This window comes from Heterodontus francisci, chromosome 16 (assembly GCF_036365525.1).
Source record: "Heterodontus francisci isolate sHetFra1 chromosome 16, sHetFra1.hap1, whole genome shotgun sequence".
Lineage (NCBI taxonomy): Eukaryota > Metazoa > Chordata > Chondrichthyes > Heterodontiformes > Heterodontidae > Heterodontus > Heterodontus francisci.
Genome location: NC_090386.1, coordinates 31,450,035 through 31,471,520, shown reverse-complemented (window position 1 = coordinate 31,471,520; position 21,486 = coordinate 31,450,035). Strand labels below are relative to the sequence as shown.

The window sequence follows — 21,486 nt, the reverse complement described above, 5'->3', positions numbered from 1 at the left end:
TTATAACTAAAACACTCATCCTCTAACAGCCCCAGCCTGGACAAGCCAGGCCACTCCTCAGAGGGTGGGAAAATTGAAGACCATCACTCTGATCTTCCAACAGCCAGTTTGAATGATGTTGTTAGATGCTTGGGAGCAGGTCATTTTGTGATGATGTAACATAGGCGAGGTCCAAATGATTAATGATTGAGACATGATCGTGTGTGGAACAATCCACCTGACCTTATAACTGATGCATCAGAGCATTGGGTCCAATGATTCAGTCACTTTCCACACCAAATATATCTCCTCCTCCATCTGTATTTCATTAACATTTAGATTTGATGAATCCAATAAGAAATTCAGGAGACGCTTCTGTATTCAGGCCAGAATTTTACACCTCTTCCCCACCCCCCTACCCCCCCCCCCCCCAACAAATAAAAGAGAGGGAGGGTGGTGGCGGGGGATGGGGGGCGTAAAATGGAGCAGGAGGCTCAGGGGGCCCTTCCCGACCTGCCTCCACCGCCACTTTACGCAGGGCAGCAGTGACGAAAAACAGACCACATGCCCCAGGCCAATCAAGGCCCTTGAGTGGCCACTTAACAGCCATTTAAGGGCCTCTGCCCGCCGCCACGGGAATTTTACCTGTGGCTAGTCAGGCGGTCCAGACCCGAGAAAAGTCGCCTGACAAAAGTAGACGGCTCTCTGATGGCCTGGCCGGGGCATGATTGTGCCCAATGGAGGGCTGCCCCCACTGCCCCAACCACCCCCAACACCCTGCGCGCTACCCCTGTTCACTCAATTAACCACCCATGCCTCGCTGTGGCCCGACCGATCACCCCTGGCGAGGCAACAAAAACTTAACTTGGTCTGGGGCTCCCCGACATCATCACCTTGAAGCTGGGCTGCAGTCCCAGCAGTGGCCAGCACTCCTGGTGGTGCTACGAGGACTAAGAGCTGCCGGCCCACTGATTGGCTGCAGCTCCATTAGGCGGGACGTCCTGCTTCAAGCAGGTGGAAGGCCTGCCTCAGAACAATTAAAGGCCAGGGAACTGCAAAATGCGGGTCGGATCCCCAGGCCAGGCAGAAGCGGGTTTGCACTGACTTTCCAGTTGGTGGACGGCTCACATCCGCCAAGGGAAAAATCCCGGCCTCAGTTGCGACAGTGTAGGACTTGCTACTGCATGAAATTGTTGAAGCAAGGGAAAGCTAGATAAGTAGATGCAGGAGAAAAGAGTTGAAGTAGTATCGATGGGGTGAGATAAGTAAATAGAGTTGCAGGAGGTTCGTGTGGAGCGTAAACTGATTGGGTCGAATGGCCTGTTTCTATGTTGTAACTTCAGAGGTGAGGCAGACATCTCTCAGTTGTTTAAATACAGCTGGTTATTTAATGAGCTTGTTACCTTCCACTCAGACAATGGTTCCATAGACTGCCCGTAGAGAATTAAAAGTTGGATCTTGTTCGTGTTTGTTGGCATTTAATAAATCTCGCAAAATTTATATCCTTCTTCTTGATAACTGAGGGACACTCAGAATCAATCACGGTTTCCTTGAAAAATATCTAAATTGAGAACCATCTTGCATTTCTGTAACTCGATGATTTGGTTCCCAGCATTACAGCGTGGATTTTTTTTTTTTGTTGAGCAAACAGTTCCTTTTTAGCCATTCTCACTCTCTATGACCAAAGTCTTGTTCCTATATTTTGGTCACATGCATGTTGTTGTGGGACTATACAACTTCTTCTTTCTAATGTAGTTTTCCTTCATGCCAGTAAGTAAATAGTTTGTGCTTGAAGCTTTTACATTCTCTCTGAAGGTATGTTGCATTGACATCACTGTTGAAGATGGTGCAGACAGACCATAATGCAGTGCAGCGACACCGGAGTACAATCGTGGACTGCCTTACAGACCTTGATGTCTCCATTAAAAGGTGATGGTTATGTGATTTGAAATGGGGAACTTGACCTATTGGTAATGAGTCAATTTCAGTTTCTCCGCCAACACAGTCCCTTGACAGGCTGCTTTTCGGTTTCAGTGAGAGAATATTGATGCACGTTAATCTTCTGGAACTGCCATGAATTTCATCTGGAAATCTCTCAGTTCACAATGTACTGTCTCACCAAAAGTTATTTTTTCTCTACTAATATGACTAGTTATTGCCTCCAGAAGTAAGAAATAGAGTAGTTGTTTTCCTGTTCCTCCTCCTCCTGCGAGCTTACATATCCAAGGTGTTCTCTGAACACTTCACCAACAAGGCCTGTTGCTCATTAGCGCAGTCTGCTATTGTTCAAGTCTACTTGACCAGGGAGGGTATCACTGCACACTTTTCAGCACGTTATCAGATGCCACTTTGGAGTCGGAACCCTGGCTAATTTCCCTCTTCCCTCAATAGCCTAGAAACTCTTAGGCTTATTTTAGTGCCCCTCTGCTGCTGACAACTCTTAGCCTGCCTAGCTCAGCTTCACGCTGTTTTTACCAACTGAGCTCAGGAAAAGTAGAGATTAATGGGTTATATGTGGAACTTATATGTGAAACTTGATGAATTTACCTCTAACCAGTCCCCTCCAACTGTACACACTTGTGCCTGTAATTTGTTCTGTTAACTTGCATGTCAAATTAAGAGATGTTTTAGAAAAAGTGCTTTTATGTAGCTAATGTGTATTTTGGTTTTGATTTTAGTGATCGTTGCTTATTTTGTGAATGAAATATTTTAAATCTGTGCAGATACATGCTGCAAGGGAAGTGACACAGTAGCAGTAGAAGCGTATATATGTCTATTAGAGAGCTGCTGCAGGGTGTGAATTAGTTTAGGAGATGGAGAAGGCCAGGCTAAGAGGAGTCAGTACAAATGGAGTCTGTAGGGACATTCTTTGGGATCATTATTTGTCATGTGGCCAAATCCCAACACTCCAATTGTTTCAGGAGGCTGGAGCCTGTTTTCAGTATATTACAAGCAATTCTATTTGAATGCCATTTATTAAATCAAGCCATTTTGTAAATCAAAATGTTTACCATTACAATCCCATTTTTCTTCATGATCAGGGCACACAGGATATCAACAGTTTTAAACAAAACAATACAATTATTAAACTATCACTACACTTTCAGGCTGTCCCTTTCTTTTATCATTTTAAGTGTTGTGCTTATCAAAGCTGGTGCTAGAAAAGGGAAGAATTTTCTGGTTCTGCCACCCAGTATCATTGCTTGGGTATAGTACAGCCATGTGCCAAACAGCACTTTTTCCTCTGCCCCAACACCAACATTAAAAATGCACCCTCACTACAGAAGTGTTTCCATTTCCCAAACCAGCCATTCCTGCAGCTTATTGAGCAGCCTCCTGGTTTCTGCCAAATTCAGAATAATGTTGTGAACTCACAGCAGCTTGGTTAAGATTGAACAAAAGTTATCTTCTGTAACAGCTTCACATCCAAAAGAGAACAGACTTTAAACTATCAAACTGAACTGGACACAAGCCTATGTCTCAGAAATTAAAACCGTGCCACCCAATTCACTGATAATATGATATCTAAAATTATAACCATTCTTTTCGGAAGGAAAATCGGCATCAATCAGTACTGAGCATCACGTAAGCGATTGTTCCAAGGAACAAGCATTTAGTGTTAGCAGTCCCTGTTTGGAAGATACTCTGATCACTCTTGGATATGTCAGTGAGGCTTCCCTAGCACTGGTCCGTACAAGGCACCTTTCAAATGATTTGAGTAAAGACAGGCAAAATAGGACAGGAAGGGCCAGAGAATTTAATGGTAATAGCGCAGCAGCAAACAAGGTCCATGTAAAGAATAGTGGTTAAAAAAATAAAATGAAAGGCTTTTTATCTGAATGCACAAGGCATTAGTAATAACGGTAGCCAAACTGAGAGAAATATGTTTTATCTAATCGCCATTACAGAGACGTGGTTACAAGATGACCAAGGTTGGGAAATAAATATTTCAGGGTACACAACATTTTGAAAAGACAGGCAGAATGGAAATGGAGGAGGAGAAGCCCTGATAGTAGAGGATGACAATCAGACAGAAGTGAGAAAGGACCTTGGCTCATGAAATAGAATTTGTATGGGTGGAGATTCGGAATAACAAGGGCCAGACATCGTTGATGGGAGTAGTTTATAGGCTCTCTAGCAGTAATTATGCCTTTGGACAGAGCATTAAGCAATAAATAATTGTAGCTTGTTGCAGAGGCAGTGCAATAATTGTGGGGGACTTTAATCTTCATATAGACTGGAAAAATCAAATTTGCAAAGGTAGTTTGAAAGATGAGTTTTTAGAATGCTTTTGCAGCAGTTTCCTAGAACAATACGTTGTGGAACCAACTAGGGCCAAAGCTAATTTAGATCCAGTATTGTGTAATGAGGCCAATTTATTTCATCGTCCCATAGTAAAAGATTCTCTGGGGAAAAAGTGATCATAATACAATTGAATTCTATATTACGTTTGAGCATGACATGCTAGAGTCCAAAATAAGAATGTTAAATTTAGACAAAACCAATTACATAGGTACGAACATGCGAATTAGGAGCAGGAGTAGACCACTCAGCCCTTCGAGCCTGCTCAGCCATTTAATAGGTTCATGGCTGAACTGATTACTCCACATTTCCACCTACCCCTGATAACCTTCCACCCCCTTGCTTATCAAGAATCTATCTACCTCTGCCTTAAAAATATTCAAAGACTCTGCTTCCACTGCCTTTTGAGGAAGGGAATTCCAAAGACTCGTGACCCTCCCTGAGAAAAAATTTCTCATCTGTCTTAAATGGGTGACCCCTTATTTTTTAACAATGACCCCTAGTTCTAGATTCTCCCACAAGGGGAAACATCCTTTCCACATCCACCCTGTCAAGGGTCCCTCAGAATCTTACATGTTTCAATCAAGTCACCTCTTACTCTTCTAAATTCCAGTGAATACAAGTCTAGCCTGTCCAATCTTTCCTAGTAAGACAGCCGGCCCATTCCAGGTATTAGTCTAGTAAACCTTCTCTGTACTGCCTCCAACGCATTTACATCCTTCCTTAAATGAGGAGACACTGTACTCCAGATGTGGTCTCACTAATGCCCTGTATAGCCGAAGCATAGCCTCCCAACTTTTGTATTCAGTTCCCTTCGCGATAAACGATACATTGTTAGCTTTCCCAATTACATGCTGTATCTGCATACTAACCTTTTGTGATTCATGCACTAGGACACCCAGATCCCTCTGCATCTCCGAGCTCTGCAATCTCTCAGCATTTAGGTAATATGCTTATTTTTTATTCTTCCTGCCAAAATGGACAATTTCACACTTCCCCACATTATACTCCTTTTACGAGGTCTTTGCCCACTCACTTAACCTATCTATATCCATTTGTAGCCCCCTTATGTCCTCTTCACAAGTTACTTTCCTACCTCTTTTTGTGTCATCAGCAAATTTAGCAACTATACCTTCAGTCCCTTCAGGAGCAGAGAAACAGAATGCAAGAACTTTTAGAAGTGTATAAAAGGGAGAGTCGCTAAAGTAAATGTTGGTCCTCTAGAAGCCAGGAGAAATTATCATGAGGAATGACAGAGATGTTGAATAAATATTTAAGATACAAATTCTATACCAGAAATAAAGAAGGTGGTAATAACAGTGAGGAACTTAAAGTAATTAATATTGGCAGAGAAAAAGTATTGGAGAAGCTTAAGGGACTTAGAAGAATGAGAGGTGATCTCATTGAAAGATACTAGATTTTGATGGGGCTGAGGTTGCTTCCCTTGGCTGGGGAATCCAGAACATGGAGGCATTAGGATTGAGATAAGAAATTTCTTCATTCAAAGGGTTGTGAATGTTTGAAATTCTCTACCCCAGAGGGTTGTGGATGCTCCATCATTGAGTATATACAAGGCTGAGATAGACAGATTTTTTGGTGCCTCAGAATCGAGGGATATAGGATCGGCTGGGAAAGTGGAGTTGAGGGAGAAGATCAACATTGCTAATATTGAATGGTGGAGCAGGCTCGAGGGTCTGTATGGGCTATTTCTGCTCCTATTTCTTGTGTTCAAACTACATACCCAGAGGAATAGATAAATACACCATAAGCTCAAATATATGGTTCTGAGGAGGGAATTGAACAGGCCACCAAAATTAATAGTAGAAGTATCACTATAAATTGTTCTGGCTTGGTACCTGAATCCTCCACTGTGGACAATAGGCAACCAAAGATAAACAACAGCAATATGCATTTATGTAGCACATTTAACATAGTAAAGCATCCCAGACCTGGTATAAATTGGAGAGATTCTTTCCATGGAGACTGGCAAAACTACCCTAAAGGCCCATCCACTGATTCCTTCCTAGATGGACCTTGTGGAGAAGACGGTGATTATATGGCATCGTTTCCAGGTAGATGTACATTTAGGTCATCATTCAGCTCTGCACAGAGCTCCTGTATCGATTTTTCTCTTACGCAGTGGATAGCCACAGGGTCTCCAGAGCAACAGCAGTGTCCTGCATGACAAATTTGATTCCCTTCGCAAATCCGTTTTGTGATCTGGCTGATTCACTGACATCCATGCTCCATTGTGTCAGGGTACAGGCTAGACTTTCCCAGTCAGTGAAACCACAAGGAGCTATTGGGAAATGCTTCTCTTTTCCTCACCGCACATAGATGATTAAAAACAGGACTCTCCCCATGGAGGAGTTTCAAATTTTCAGAGACATTTTAACATATGGCTTGCTCGAAAACTCAACATGCTCACTTCAGGAATTTGCAACTGTAGAGTAATGCCCTCCCTCCAGATTCAGTAAAATAGCTTTCCTAGGGTTTGCCCATATTGCCATGTGGGCAAGTCCCATAAAGCAAATTATCAGCACCTGTCCCAAAATAGATGGTTATATTATGTCTATAATCAGTAACCGAGCCACAGATTTGACAGATATCTATGAGAAAGCTATCATGTAGAATATTAATCTGACCTGCTACTGTGTCCAAACATTACTAAAAAATAAGTCTGTGCAGTTGATCAACAAGGATCTGATCAGTTTGAAAAAGCATGCTGACAAGTTTATGGGTAAAGCTTCTTCACCAGAGATCCAGAAATTTGTAGAAAAATGGGGAAATCATAATAGATGCACTGAGTTTAGAGATGGTCAGAAAAGGCTTTCCTTTCCACTTACCTACCTGGTAAGGTCAATTTCATTCTTCAAATAGTGCTTTACAATCAAATATATCCAACTCATCGAGCCCAGCAGAGTTGCAGGGTTGGCATTTGGGAGTAGTATTTAGTCAGTTTCCATTTAGCATCAAGACAAAACTGTGACTGGTCTTGGGGCTTTATATAACACGAGAAGCAGACAGAGTACAGTTCCATTCATGAGCAGCGTCATGCTCTTTGTACGTGCTAAATACTGTACATGGACTTCTCAGAGGCCATTCCTCCCAATGTGTGTGGGGGATGCATATCATTCAAAGACCCTACAAGGGATTTAAACTATCTTGGTTGTTTTGTAATCATTACCATGTATACGTTCACATTCCAATAAAACACATTGGGGGAGTTTTATGCTCTCCCCCGTGGCTGCTTTGGAGGTGGGGAGAGCAGAAAATCAAGTGGGATGGTGGAGAGGGGGTTGGGGGTGGTGGGGATGCCACCTTTCTGCTTCTGCTAAAATTAAGTCCGCAGCAGGAAGGCCTTTGAACGGCCTTCCCGCTTTGCTGACAATTAAGGCCCTTAACTGGGCAAATAATTCCCAATTAAAGTCCTCATCCCGCCACTGCAGCAATTAGTCGAGTGGCGGGCAGCATTGTGGCTGCATGAGAAGTATGGGGGAGAAACCTTGCGGGCTACTTACAGGCTCCAGGGATGGGGTGGGGGGGTCCCTCGTTAAAAGGCACTTAGTGCCTGAACGAGGGATCTGGCATCGGGAAAGGGGGGGCCCACTGAGAGTCACTCCCCTGCCCTTGCTGCCGACCCCCCCCCCCCCTTACACCACACTCCTCTACGACATCTCCTGTGGCCTGGGTCCAGTGTCGCTCCTGGGCCCCTGGCTGGGTACTCTACTGCAGCAGCCACCACCTCCACCTTCAGTTAAGGAGCTGCTGGCCTCTGATTGGCTGGCAGCTCTGAGGGCAGGATTTCTGACACTGGGGTCATTAATCTCATGGAAGGCCCGCCACTGTCCAGTTAAGTGCCTAATTGGCATTTGATTCAGTGGCCCTCCCACAGAAGGGACGGCACAGCTTTCTCTGCGTCGCTTTTGCCGGACATCGAGACCTCCGTCGCCAAGTTAAAATCCCGGCCATTGTGTGAAGTTGCTGGTTAATTGGGTGCAATAAAAAGGAAGCCATTTTTGGTTATTTAGCTAGATTCCACTGTGCTGACATGCATGGCCTGTTTTTCCTGAGTTTCAATTGGCACCAAATCTGTTCTGAAAGGCTGACAGGAAATGGTACTGAAGTAAACTGCACCATATGCCTTGGGGCTTCAAATGGTTTGAGGTCTGTACTTGTTTAACTCTTGTGATACCCAATTTCAGACCTTCTGAATGGAGGTTGTGTTTAATTATCACTTGCCAGAATCCAATTTTAACATAAATCTTTTGGTCTCCGTCGCATGAAGGCGTGCAATGGATCTGTGCTTTGCCTTGGTTAATGGCAGCAATGTCCGAGGAATGATGAAAGAACTGCTCTACTTCCTGGACCACTGTGACCCAGAGTTTAAGGCTGACTGCGCTTCTGGAATATTTTTGGCAGCAGAAAAGTAAGTGAGGGATAGAAAATTGCAACTCTAGGTAAAATCCACATAATCTTGCTTTGAAAATACTGTCTCTGTTTTCTGCTTTCATACCTCCCCGATGTACTCCTACAGCTGGGATGAAACCATGGTTGTTGGCTTTTTTTTTTGTTCTTAAGTGTACATTCATCTGGTGAATCTTAACTAGTGTTCAATGAATATACAGTTTTGAAGTTTAAATCATTATTGAATGACAGCCTTTGTCTTGTGTTTCCTATGTTTAATATCAGTCAGAGTTTGATTTTACTTGCCTTTAATTAAGTAAATCCCCAAATCCCTGTGGTATACAAAAACAATCTCTCCCAAATGCAGGTCAGTATATTATGTTAGCCTGGACATACTGAATGACCTGCCATACCCTTCCTGGGAAAGCAAGCACAATAAAAGTGAATTTATTCTGCTACATCCTCTATCTGTTTTACATGCTGTTAATCAGGCTTCTAGCTCCTAATCCGTCAATTCCAAGATCTTTATCAGCTCATATCCAGGGTTTTATGGGCAGGCACAGGGCAACAAATGCCTTTAAATGGCTCTGGCTCTCCAACTATGAAGGCAGAATCATTCTTCCCAGTCTCTGATGCAGCCTCCAGGGAATTATGCCCTGGAAACTGGTCATCCCACACAGTGCATGGAGACCAGAGTCTCCAAAACTATTCCTGCTCTTCATAGACCTCCAGCAAAGTTCAACAGAAGCCTGGAAACAACCCATAATTCCATCAATGCGATGTGCCTGTAAAGATGCCTGTACTTCTCTGAAAATCCCTCAGGGCACATTGAACCTGTCAAGAGACAATGGAGAACTTCCAGACACATTCACCATGGGTGGATTCTGGAACAAGCACAAGAAGACAACACCAGGATGGAACAATACATTGACAGTTGCCAGATTGTCTGCTTGCAGCTGCTGGAACACACATTCCACAACATTTCAGCTTTGCTCCTCAAATTACATATTTTCTCTTGGATCCCGCTGTGCTGCAAAGATACACACTACCTGCACTACCACTTCCCTGTCCCTGAATACTGTATCTCCATTCATTAACAGACAGCCCACAATACATCCCTACCCTTCACTCCTTGTTTCCTCCAGTTACAAATACAACAGGAAGACTGAAGGAGGCCATGAATCAGATTTAATGCTGTGAAATTGCAGACGGGCAGTGGAGACAGATTTGATACACTATTTGTATGTATTTTGTGTGACAGAATAAGGTTGCTTTCATGAAAGTCTAACCTATTCACTCAAAGTAAAAGTGCTAAGTAAATTATCTGACCAGTGTTTGCGCTGCAACAAAGCTTTGAATTCAGAAGTGAGCTCTAAATGTCATCAGAATATTTAGTACTAAAATATTGATAACTGTCTTTAAAAAAAAAACACACAGGTTTGCACAATAATTGGCATCTGCTGTTAAGAACTATTAACAGTTGGGTCATTCCAGTTGGCATTTGCAACCAAATGAGGTTGAACAACAGCATGAAATATTAAATAGGAAATGTGTTGTAAGGAGGACAGAGTTTGCTATTGAATAAAAACAAATGATGCATTGGGAAACATGTAGCATTACAAAGACATCCGGTCCCATTTGGATCTAGTTCTGTTTTGTAGTTTTTGCCATTGAAATGCACAGGAAAGAAATTATTTTCTGGCTTGCAACAAACAGTTACTGAGCATCAAATTACTTTGAAAATAGAAGTGTATTTTGATGCAGGCCTGCCTCTATCCTCTAGAATCTCTAATGCAGGCTGCAATTTAATTGGCTGTTGGTGATCTGTTGCTAAGCTGTGGTAGGCCTGTCACTTCATATAACAAGAAAAAACTGCCATCAGTAGCACCTACGAGATGCTCCTACAGCTGCACGTATCGGGTATTCAGAATCAAACATTGGTGGGTTTTGAGAGCTGCAAATAGTGAGCACACAAAATGCAGGCCTGCATCCTGCAGGCCTTCCACTGGACCCAATGAGGACTGGCACACACCACTTTGCAAAAGAGCGAACAAGCAGAGTGATGTCTCGCTCACTGTCATTGAGGAAAGCATTGCCAGTACTTGGCATGCTCCTGAATTGAATGCTGTGCCACAGTAAAATCCTATATTGGGGAGGGTAAGAAAGTAAATAAACCAGTCCCAGCCTACTTGAATCACACACCTTGTGGGCTAGTTAACAAGCTGACATACTGTACAATCCTCTTGATTGTAGATAATAAGCTTACAAGGAGACTAAAAGGTTCCGTAACTAAAATTCTTAACATTCTCCAGTCCTCAATCTTTTCTTGAGTATTTGATGGAGATTAAAAGCCCATGTTCAAGTTAATTCAGCTGCCCAGAAGTTAAGTGCCTCCCAGTAAGGCTGCTGACATCTTTGCATCTCCAAGCATGGCGACTTCTTGGCGTACAGAAACAGTTTTGTTTGCCTTCCCTATTGCGTGGAAGATGGTGTATTCGGGATGACTAAAATTAGTGAACAAAATATGAACATATAGTCTGCTGATTGAAATCCAAATGTTAGATTTATAATGGACACTGCAGCTCTTTGCACATGGTGCATCCACTACATTCTTTTTATTGCTGAAAGTAGAGACATGTTGTCAAAGCTTTTCGTCTTGCACTCATCAGGACATCTGCAACAATACCAATGTAAGGGATAACAACAACTTTATACAGTATGAGAAGATTGGTTGGCAAATGAACACTGATTGATAGAGGTGTTGCCATGGAGAGTGCACCAGTTTATGGTGACTGACAGTTAACCATAAAGCTTTGTTTGAAATTTAAACCGGGCAGCTTGACTCTGGTCAAAGCATTGCCCTGAGGAATGAACCACCGAATGGCTGTCACTTATTTTGTTTAGCTGAAACAGGTGCAATGTGTGTACATGTTCTTTCTTCCTGCAAAGAACAGGGCCCTGTGTATTAATTGATGTAGCTTCCAGTACGTGCAAATGTGCCACACAGTGAGCCCCACTGACGATCTTAAATTAGTTGTCAGCATAATTCTTAGCACACTGAGGATTATTTAGCAAATGTTGTCTCCAGTGCCATGCGCAAGTGAGTATAGGAATAGAAGGATAAGACAGATGAATGCGTGGCTGAAAAGATGGTGCAGGAGGGAGGGCTTTAGATTCCTGGGACATTGGGACCGGCTCTTGAGGAGATGGGATCTGTACAGGCCAGATGGGTTGCACCTGAACAGAGCAGGACTGAGTTCTTTGCGGGACGTTTTGCTTGTGCTGTTGGGGAGGGTTTAAACTAGTTTGGCAAGGGAATGGGGACCTGAGTGTAGACTCAGTTGGGACAAAATCAGAAATGAAAATGGAAGGCAGAAAATTGATGGATGAGTTTGGAAGACAGAGGAAACAAAGGTTAGAAAATAAAGAAAAGAGTTTTGCAGTGCTTAAGGGTATCTATTTCAATGCAAAGTATATAGCAAATAAAGCAGATGAGCTGAGGGCACAGATGCACACGTGGCAGTATGATATAGCTATTACAGAAACATGGCTTAAGGAGGGGCAGGAATGGTAGCTCAACATTCCTGATTACAAGGATTTTAGACATGATAGGGAGGGGGATAAGAAAGGAGGGGGAGTGGCAATTTTGGTCAAAGAAACTATTACAGCTATGAGGAGGGATGATATGTTGGAAGGTTTATCAAATGAGCTGAGGAACAAAAAAAGGGCAAACACACTGCTGGGAGTGTACTAAAGACCCCCAAACAGTCAGGGAAGTAGAAGAGTAGATATGTAGGCAAAGCTCTGAGAAGTACAAAAGCAGTAGCAGTGATAGGAGATTTTAACTACCCCAATATTAACTGGGATAGTTTGAGTGTGAAAGGAATTGGGGGTGCAGAATTCTTGAGGTGCATTCAGGAGAACTTTTTTCCAGTATGTAGCAAGTCCAACAAGAGAGCCACAGAAGGGAATGAAGCTGGGCAGGTGGAGGAGTGGCAGTGGGAGAGCATTTTGGTGGTAGTGATCATAATTCAGTCAATTTTAACATAATTATGGAAAAGGACAGAGATAGAACAAGAGTTAGAGTTCTCAATCGGTGCAAGGCCAATTTTACTAAACTGAGGAGTGATTTAGCGAAAGTAGACTGGAAACAGCTATTTAAAGGTAAATCAGTGTCAGAGCAGTGGGAGGCATTCAAAGGGGTGATTCGGGGGTTCAGAGTAAACATGATCCCACAACGCAAAAGGGTGAGACAGGCAAATCTAGAGCCCCATGGATGTCAAGAAGCTTATAGGATAAGATAAGGCAGAAAAAGAAGGCTTATGTAAAATGAAAACAAGAAATTCTGGAAATACTCAGCAGGCCTGGCAGCATCTGTGGAGAGAGAAGCAGAGTTAACGTTTCGGGTCAGTGACCCTTCATCAGAACTGGCAAATGTTAGAAATGTAATAGGTTTTAAGCAAATAAAGTAGGGGTGGGGCAAGAGATAACAAAAGGCAAGGTGTTGATAGGACAGAGGGTCACAGAGAATAACTGACCAGAAGGTCATGAAGCAAAGGCAAACGGTATGTCAATGGTGTGTTGAAAGACAAAGTGTTAGTGCAGAGAGGGTGTTAATTGACAGAAAAATGAACAGCCCTGGCCCAAAACACAAACATGAAAAATAAAACAGTGGGTAGGCACATGGTAATAAAATGAATGATGAAACAAACTAAAATAAAGAAAAAATAAGTAAAAATGAAAAGGAGGGCCCATCATGCTCTAAAATTATTGAACTCAATGTTCAGTCTAGCAGGCTGTAGAGTGCCTAATCGGTAAAGGAGATGCTGTTCCTCGAGCTTGGGTTGATGTTCACTGGAACACTGCAGCAAGCCCAGGACAGATATGTGGGCATGAGAGCAGGGGAGGTTGTGTTGAAATGGCAAGCAACCGGAAGCTCAGGGTTATACTTTCGGACTGAGCGGAGGTGTTCCGCAAAGTGGTCACCCAATCTGCGTTCGGGCTCCCAAATGTAGAGGAGACAACATTGTGAGCAGCGAATACAGGATATTAACTTGAAAGAAGTACAAGTAAATCGCTGCTTCACTTGAAAGGAGTGTTTGGGGCCTTGGATAGTAAAGAGAGAGGAGGTAAAAAGGCAGGTATTACACCTCCTGCGATTGCATGGGAAGGGGACGAGGTGTTGGGAGTAATGGAGCAGGGTGTCGCGGAGGGAACGATCCCTTCGGAATGCTGATGGGAAGGGAGGGAAAGATGCGTTTAGTAGTGGCATCACGCTGGACATGGTGGAAATGGTGGAAGATGATCCTTTGGATGTGGAGGCTGGTGGGGTGGCAAGTTAACTTTGCTTCTCTCTCCTCAGATGCTGCCAGACCTGCTGAGTATTTCCAGCATTTCTTGTTTTTATGTCAGATTTCCAGCATCTGCAGTATTTTGCGTTTATTAAAGGAAAGCTTATGTCTGACAGAGAATTCAATACTACAGAAAGCCGAGAGGAGTAATGACAGTGGAGGGGTGGAATCAAAAAGGAAATTAGGAAAGCAAAGAGATGGCATGAAAGAATATTGGTAAGCAAAATCAAGATGAACCCAACACATTAAGAGTAAGAGGATAACTAAGGAGAGAGTAGGGTCCATAAAAAGCCAAGAAGGTAGCCTATGTGTAGGGGCGGAAGATGTTGGTATTGTTCTTCATGAATACTTTGCGTCTGTCTTCACAAAAGAGGGGGACGATGCAGATATTGTAGTTCAGGAAGAGGGTTGTGAAGTATTGGATGTGATAAACATGGGGGAAAAGAAAGTATTAATGGGTTTAGCATCCTTGAAAGTTGATAAATCACCAGGGCCGAATGAAATGTACCCCAGCTGTTAAAAGAAGCAAGGGTGGAATTGGCAGAAGGTCTGACCATCATTTTCCAGTCCTCACTGGATACAGGTGTGGTGCCGGAGGATTGGAGAACAGCTAATGTTGTACCTCTGTTTAAAAAGGGAGCGAGGGATAGATCGAATAATTACAGGCCTGTCAGTCTAACCTCAGTAGTGGGCAAGTTATTGGAATCTATTCTGAGAGACTGGATAAACAGTGACTTAGAAAGGCACAGATTAATCAAGGATAGCATGGATTTGTTGAGGGGACATCTTGTTTGACCAACTTGATCGAATTTTTTGAAGAAGTAACAAGGAAGATAGATGAGGGTAGTGCGATTAATGTGATCTACATGGATTTTAGCAAGGCATTTGACAAGGTCCCACGTGGGATCCAGGGTAATACAGCAAGGTGGATACAAAATTGGCTCAGTGGCAGAAAACAAAGGGTAATTGTTAACAGGTGTTTTAGCGACTGGAGGGCTGTTTCCAGTGGCGTTCTGCAGGGCTCAGTACTGGGTCCCCTCCTTTTTGTGGTATACATTAACAATTTGGACGTAAATGTAGGGGACATGATCAAGCTGTTTGCAGATGACACAAAGATTGGCCGTGTGGTAGATAGCAAGGAGGATAGCTGTAGGCTGCAGGAAGATATTGATGGTCTGGTCAGATGGGCAGAGAATTCAACCTGTAGAAGTGTGAGGTGATGTATTTCAGGAGGTCAAACAAGGAAAAGGAATACACAAGTAATGGAAAAATACTGAGAAGTGTAGAGGGAGTGAGGAACCTTGGAGTAAATATCCACAGATCCCTGAAGGTAGCAGGGCAGGTCGATAAGAAGGCATATGGAATCCTTTCTTTTATTCACCGAGGTATAGAATATAAGAGCAGGGAGGTTAAGCTGGAACTGTGTAACTCTTGGTTTAGGCCACAACTTGAGTACTGTGTGCAGTTCTGGCCACCTCATTACAGAAAGGATGTAATTGCACTAGAGAGGGTACAGAGGAGATTTACACGGATGTTGCCAGAACTGGAAAGAAATGGCTATGAGGAAAGATTGGATAGGCTGGTGGTGTTCTCCTTGGAACAGAGCAGGCTGAGGGGAGATCTGATTGAAATGTACAAAATTTTGCGGCACCTGGATAGGGTGGAGGTGAAGGGTCTATTCAGCTTAGCAGAGTTCAGTGAGGAGGCAGCATAGATTTAAAGTGATGGGTAGAAAAATTAGAGAGGAGATGAGGAAAACATTTTTCACCCAGAGGGTGGTGGGGGTCTGGAACTCTCCACCTGAAAGGGTAGTTGAGGCAGAAGCCCTCAACTCATTCAGAAGGAGTCTGGATATGCACCTCAAGTACCGTAATCTGCAGGGCTACGGACCAAATGCTGGAAGGTGGGATTAGAATAGGTGGATCTTTTTCGGCTGGAACTGATGCGATGGGCCAAGTGGCCTTTCTGTGCCTTAAATTTTCTTCGATTCTATGATTCGCCTGTTGCTCAAATGTTTGGGATACATTTTCTTTCCAGGGTAATTTGAGGTAGACTTTTCATAGCCGAAAATGACAGCCTTAGGCGATATACAGCAGGAAATGATCTAATCAGGTTAGCCATCATCACGCAGGATACCTTTGATTTGTCCAATTTCAGCATCAAGCTTGCATGGTGAGCAGATGACTCGGGCCCTATTTACGAGGTTGCCGATAAGGCCAATCTTATAGCATTTTAAACTAAAAATCCCATTGACCAGTGCAGGTAGGTTTGCGGTAGACTTCAAAACACAGTATCAAACATTAGATGTGATTCCACGATTGGACAATATTTGCTAAATAATCCTCAGTGTGCTAAGAATTACGCTGACAGCCAATTTAAGATTGTCAGTAGGGCTTGCCTTGTGGCACATTTGCGCATACTGGAAGCTACATATATTAATACACGGGGCCTTGTGAAACAAAATAAGTGACAGCCATTCACTAGTTCATTCCTCAGGGCAGTGCCTGGTTTAAATTTTAAGCAAAGCTTGGTGGTTAACTGTCAGTCGCCATAAATGGGTGCATTCTCCATGGCAGCACCTCTACCAATCAGAGTTCACTTGCCAACCAGTCAGCGCTCTCTTCTCATACAGTATAAAGTTGTTGCTTTCCCTTACATTGGTATTGTTGCAGATGTCCTGATGAGTGCAAGACGAAAATCTTCGACAACATGTCTCTATTTTCAGCAATATTCAAGTTCTGTACTACCAAACAACTGTTTGTGTTCTTTTTATTTAATCAGCTAAACCTGAGAACATGGCTAAGTTCTGTGTTATGGGTAATGTCTTTTCCAGATACGCACCGAACAAGAGATGGCATATCGACACCATCATGAGAGTGCTCACCACAGTATGTATCACTTCTTGGCAATTGTCTCCAGTTTTTGCTGTTTAATTGTTAGAATGTTACAGGGCAAGTTCCACTGCTGCAATTTGTTTCATCTTCCCTCCTCTCAACAGGCTGGTAGTTATGTCCGCGATGACTCAGTCCCTCTGTTGATTCAACTCATCAGTAATGCAAACTCCCTTCATGCATATATTGTGCAGAAGCTTTATCAGGCCATAAGGGTGGATATTTCACAGGTAGGTAGTAAAGAGGAAGCAACTTTATTACAAGAATAATGATCTGTCTTGGATTAGAGCCAGCATTAACGATGGGAAATTCAAATTCATTGTTATAGAAATGATTGACTAAAAAACCTTGACTAATGAATGACATTCACATTTAATGTGGTAAATACATCTCTGTGATAGCCATTGTGTCTGTGGAGCTTGAAGAATGATGTATTTACCTCAGTTTCAATTATCTGCATTAAACCAACCAGAATAACCTTAATTAAGAAGGCATTCTGCCAGCAACAAAGGGCAACATTGCTTGTAAACCATTTAACGCTTGGCTTATCAGAGGTAACAAGAAATGGATATCAAACATCCTGTAGTACGTATACACTGCAGAATAACATGGTGACCAAAATAATTATTGCACATTTATAACAGTTAATCAAAACCTGAGCAATCTGATAAAATGAGATAACTCAGTTGAGCTTTACAGTAGTAGAATGTTGACTAAATTCAATTTAACAAACCCTTGGAGAACCCCACTATATACTTTCCTCCAGTCTGGAATGTGCCCTGTTTCACACTCACTCCTGCCTTCCCCTGTCCTGGACCAGTGATGCAATTGTAATTTTGTGGGTTACTGTGAAGTCTGATTTCATATTGTACTGTGCATGATATTTTTCTGAAAAATCCAATTACTCTGAGAAACAATGAAACATTCTAAGAACATTTATTCTCATTAAATACTATTTTTCATATTTCCATAATGTAATTTACATATATTATATGTCCTGTGTATTAGTGTATGAGATAAAATGTCCAAATTTGCCTAAAAATAGGGCATATAACTAGCATGCATGTTTGAGCTTGGACCCATTTCTGTTTTGCAGCAACCCTTGGTGCAAGTGGCAGTGTGGTGCATTGGAGAATATGGGGATCTTGTGCTGTCGGGAGAGTTTGAGGAGGAAACCCCAGTTCAGGTGTGATGTTTTACTGCAGGCCAGTATTAGTTTGCACACTGGGAAGACCTGTATTTTCCTGAGAAAATGAATGGGAATGTGTTGCATCTGCGCCAAACTGGTTGAAAAGAGTGTGATTCTGCATTGTGTGATGATGCTTTTCACTTCTTCAGTATTCTAGTGACAACTGAATTATTTCTTGGTATTTAGATTGTGCAAGGGCAATGTAAGTGTTTAAAGTAAACTGGTGCTCACATTGTTGCTGCATCACATTGTGATAGGGTTCAGGCCCGTGTCCTTGGATTTGCCGAACTTCAGATCTCTTGTTCCTCCACGGTTTCCCTGCACTGAGCCTTCTCCAGCTTTATGCCCGCTCACATGTCCTTCAGTTCTTTGATTCTCTGGCCTTTTGTACATCCCCTGTTCCCTTTACTGCATTTGCAACAATGTATTCAGCAATCTTGATCCTACTCTCTGAAACGACTTCCTAAATCCCTGCCACCTCTCTTTCTCCCTTTTTTGAAAACCTCCTCCAAGTCCATCTTTTCAACCAAGCGTTTGGTGACCTCTCCCAACTTTCATATCATAGCTCATTATCTATTTCTTTATTCTTACCTATTTTCCCCATCCCCTTTCATAAAGTACCTTTTAGCATTTTCTTAGTTAGAGGCAACATATAAATGCAAGCTGTTGCCCAGCAAGAAGAAAGTGCCAAGCAGTGGCTGGGGCTTTCTTTTTGGAAAAGAGATAAAATTAGGGGAGAGCTAACCTGAGCCTCCCTGACATACCTTTTGGCAACCAACTGGAATGGAATTGGTTGGGTGCTGGACACAAGTTGTTTACCCCTCTCCTGGGGGAGAAAGATTAGCTGGGATTTTATGATGCCCCCGAGGCAGGGTTGGAAGTTGCGGGGGGTGTGAGGGGTGTTGGGGCATGGAGTATTGTGGCGGGGAGGGCAGCGGGGCAGAGGGCCCCTCGCCCAGCAGTCTTCCTGGAGGCGGGGTAGGCAGATGACTGTCTTCCTGCCCAGAGGTCAATTGAGGCCTGTAAGTGGCCTATTAAGGGCCTCCTCTCGCCGCCAGGATCTAAAACGAGGTGCCCTCCCTGCAGGCTTGAGGGGATGGGGGGGAGTGGTCCCTCCTTCGTGGGCAATTTGGGCCAACCCCCCCTCACCGGGGCCTTCTAGTCTGGCCCTGGCAACTCGCCTCACCTACCTCTTTTCCGGGGTTCTAGCGTTGAGCCTGGGTCCGAAGCCTTTAAAGTACTGGCACTGGCCACTGCTCCTGGTGGCGCTACCAATGCTGCTGAGCTGCCAGCCCTCTGATTGACTGGTAGCTCTTGACGGCGGGAACCCCATCCTTTAGAGTCTTTAAAGGGACAGGATCTGCCTCCTAAAACTTTGATTCAAAAAGACTGGATGATTGCTCCCTGGGGGAGGGGGGGGAGGCTACACGAAAAGGCAGAGGGTGGGATTCCCCCCACCTTTTTGGCCTGGTGCCAGGAACCCCACCTCCAGCACAAAATCAGCCTATCGTGTGTGGTCTGGGAATGAGCTTGGAAAGCCAGGGCAAGTGTGTGGAACCAATTCTTTAATTGCTATTCAGAAAGAACCATTTTCTCTTGAATTAGAGACCAAGACCCCATCGTACGTTAGCTGCACTGAAGGCTTAAAGCTTTCACCATTAATTTATCTGTCATTTTTGTCTGAGCATCCACAGCAATACCATTTTTCTGGGGATTCCTTGGATTTTTTATTGAAGTTACAGTGGACGATCAGAAGATCCTGTGGAAATTCTTCTCAAGCTGTTAAAATGTGGAAGTTTCAGTAAAATAAAGTATTTCCTTCTAGTCATCTACTGAATTCAATTTGAATTTAAAAAGTGTCATCAGGCGATATCAGTAAATCTAATGCATGTAACTGTTTATTGGATTGTTACCAAACTTGATAAAGGGGCTCAAAATTACAAAAAAAAATCTGGTTTTATGAAAACCACACCTCAAGTTTGGTGGCCAAGGACATTGGCTGTGACATATAATTTCGGATTTTTAATCAATTAGTTTGAAAATTTGCATGGTTGGATGTTAGTTTATGTGATATATTTAAGTCATGCCAAAAATATTCAAGCACTTAATGCTAGTCAATCTCATTCAAATAGAATACACTAATACTAAAAGCATCCCAACACATTTATATATGTTAGATTTGTGATGATAAAACTCTTGTCCAACTTTAGATTTAATACTTACGTGCTGCTTCTCTCCCCAAAACCACTTTAATTGCTTTTTGATGAATTATTTTGCTCTTCCTACTACTACCTTCCCTGCCAACAATCTTCAGTATTTGGAGACAGGATTATTACTCACACCTCTTGACTAATTTGTGAACATTTAAGATTTTCCTTAATTTATCCCCTGCTGATTCTTATCAGGAGATACTTCCATTGCCACCAGCACATATGTTCAAATGCTCAATGTGGTCCTGAAGGGCATCATAGCGAAGCCCAATCCTTTGGCGGTGCTGGGTAGTAATGTTTACATAGGATTACATTAGGATATACAGCCACAGAAACAGGCCGGCATTTATGCTCCACTCAAGCCGCCTCCCATCTTTCCTCATCTAAATCTACCATTGTAATCCTCTATTCATTTCTCCCTGATATGCTTGTCTAGGTTCCCCTTAAATGGATCAGTACTGTTTGCTTCAACAAAATTCCACATTCCCACCACTCTTTGGGAAAAACAGTAAAGCAGTTACTTCCGAATTCCCTATTGGATTTCTTGGTGACTATCTAATATTGATGGCCTCTAGTTATGTCTTCCCCACAAGAGGAAACATTCTCACTGTATCCACTCCATCAAAACCTTTCATAATTTTAAAGCCCTCTATTCGGTCACCCTTCAGCCTCCTCCTTTCAAGAGGAAAGAGACCCAGCCTGTTCATCCTTTCCTGCTATGTATGCCCACGCATTTCTGGTAACGTCCTTGTAAATCATCTCTGCACCCTTTCTAGGGCTCTAAATCTTTTCTATAATATGGCAACAAGAACTGCATGCATTACTCTGTGTGGTCTAAGCAAAGTTTGATGCTGATTTAGCATAACTTCCTTAATTTTCAATTCTATCCCTCTGGAAATAAAGTTCAGTGCTTGGTTTGCTTTTTTTTAAACAGCCTAGCTAATCTGTGGTGCAATTTTGTGATTTGTGTTGTTTAGTTTAGTTTAGAGATACAGCACTGAAACAGGCCCTTCGGCCCACCGAGTCTGTGCCGACCATCAACCACCCATTTTATACTAATCCTACACTAATCCCCATATTCCTACCACATCCTCACCTGTCCCTATATTTCCCTACCACCTACCTATACTAGGGGCAATTTATAATGGCCAATTTAC

General features: G+C 42.9%; 1 protein-coding gene across 5 annotated transcripts in view; it reads left to right on the top strand.

Annotated features, from left to right (window-relative positions):
• Positions 1–21,486, top strand: part of LOC137378047 (AP-1 complex subunit gamma-1-like) — a 215,158-nt gene that overhangs the window by 156,049 nt on the left and 37,623 nt on the right. For all 5 annotated transcript variants that reach the window (XM_068048102.1, XM_068048104.1, XM_068048105.1 and 2 more), the window contains exons 11-15: positions 1,795–1,908; positions 8,570–8,710; positions 16,873–16,927; positions 17,038–17,160; positions 18,027–18,116. In XM_068048102.1, the coding sequence (XP_067904203.1) occupies positions 1,795–1,908; positions 8,570–8,710; positions 16,873–16,927; positions 17,038–17,160; positions 18,027–18,116 (523 nt within the window). The remainder of the gene's footprint in view (positions 1–1,794; positions 1,909–8,569; positions 8,711–16,872; positions 16,928–17,037; positions 17,161–18,026; positions 18,117–21,486) is intronic.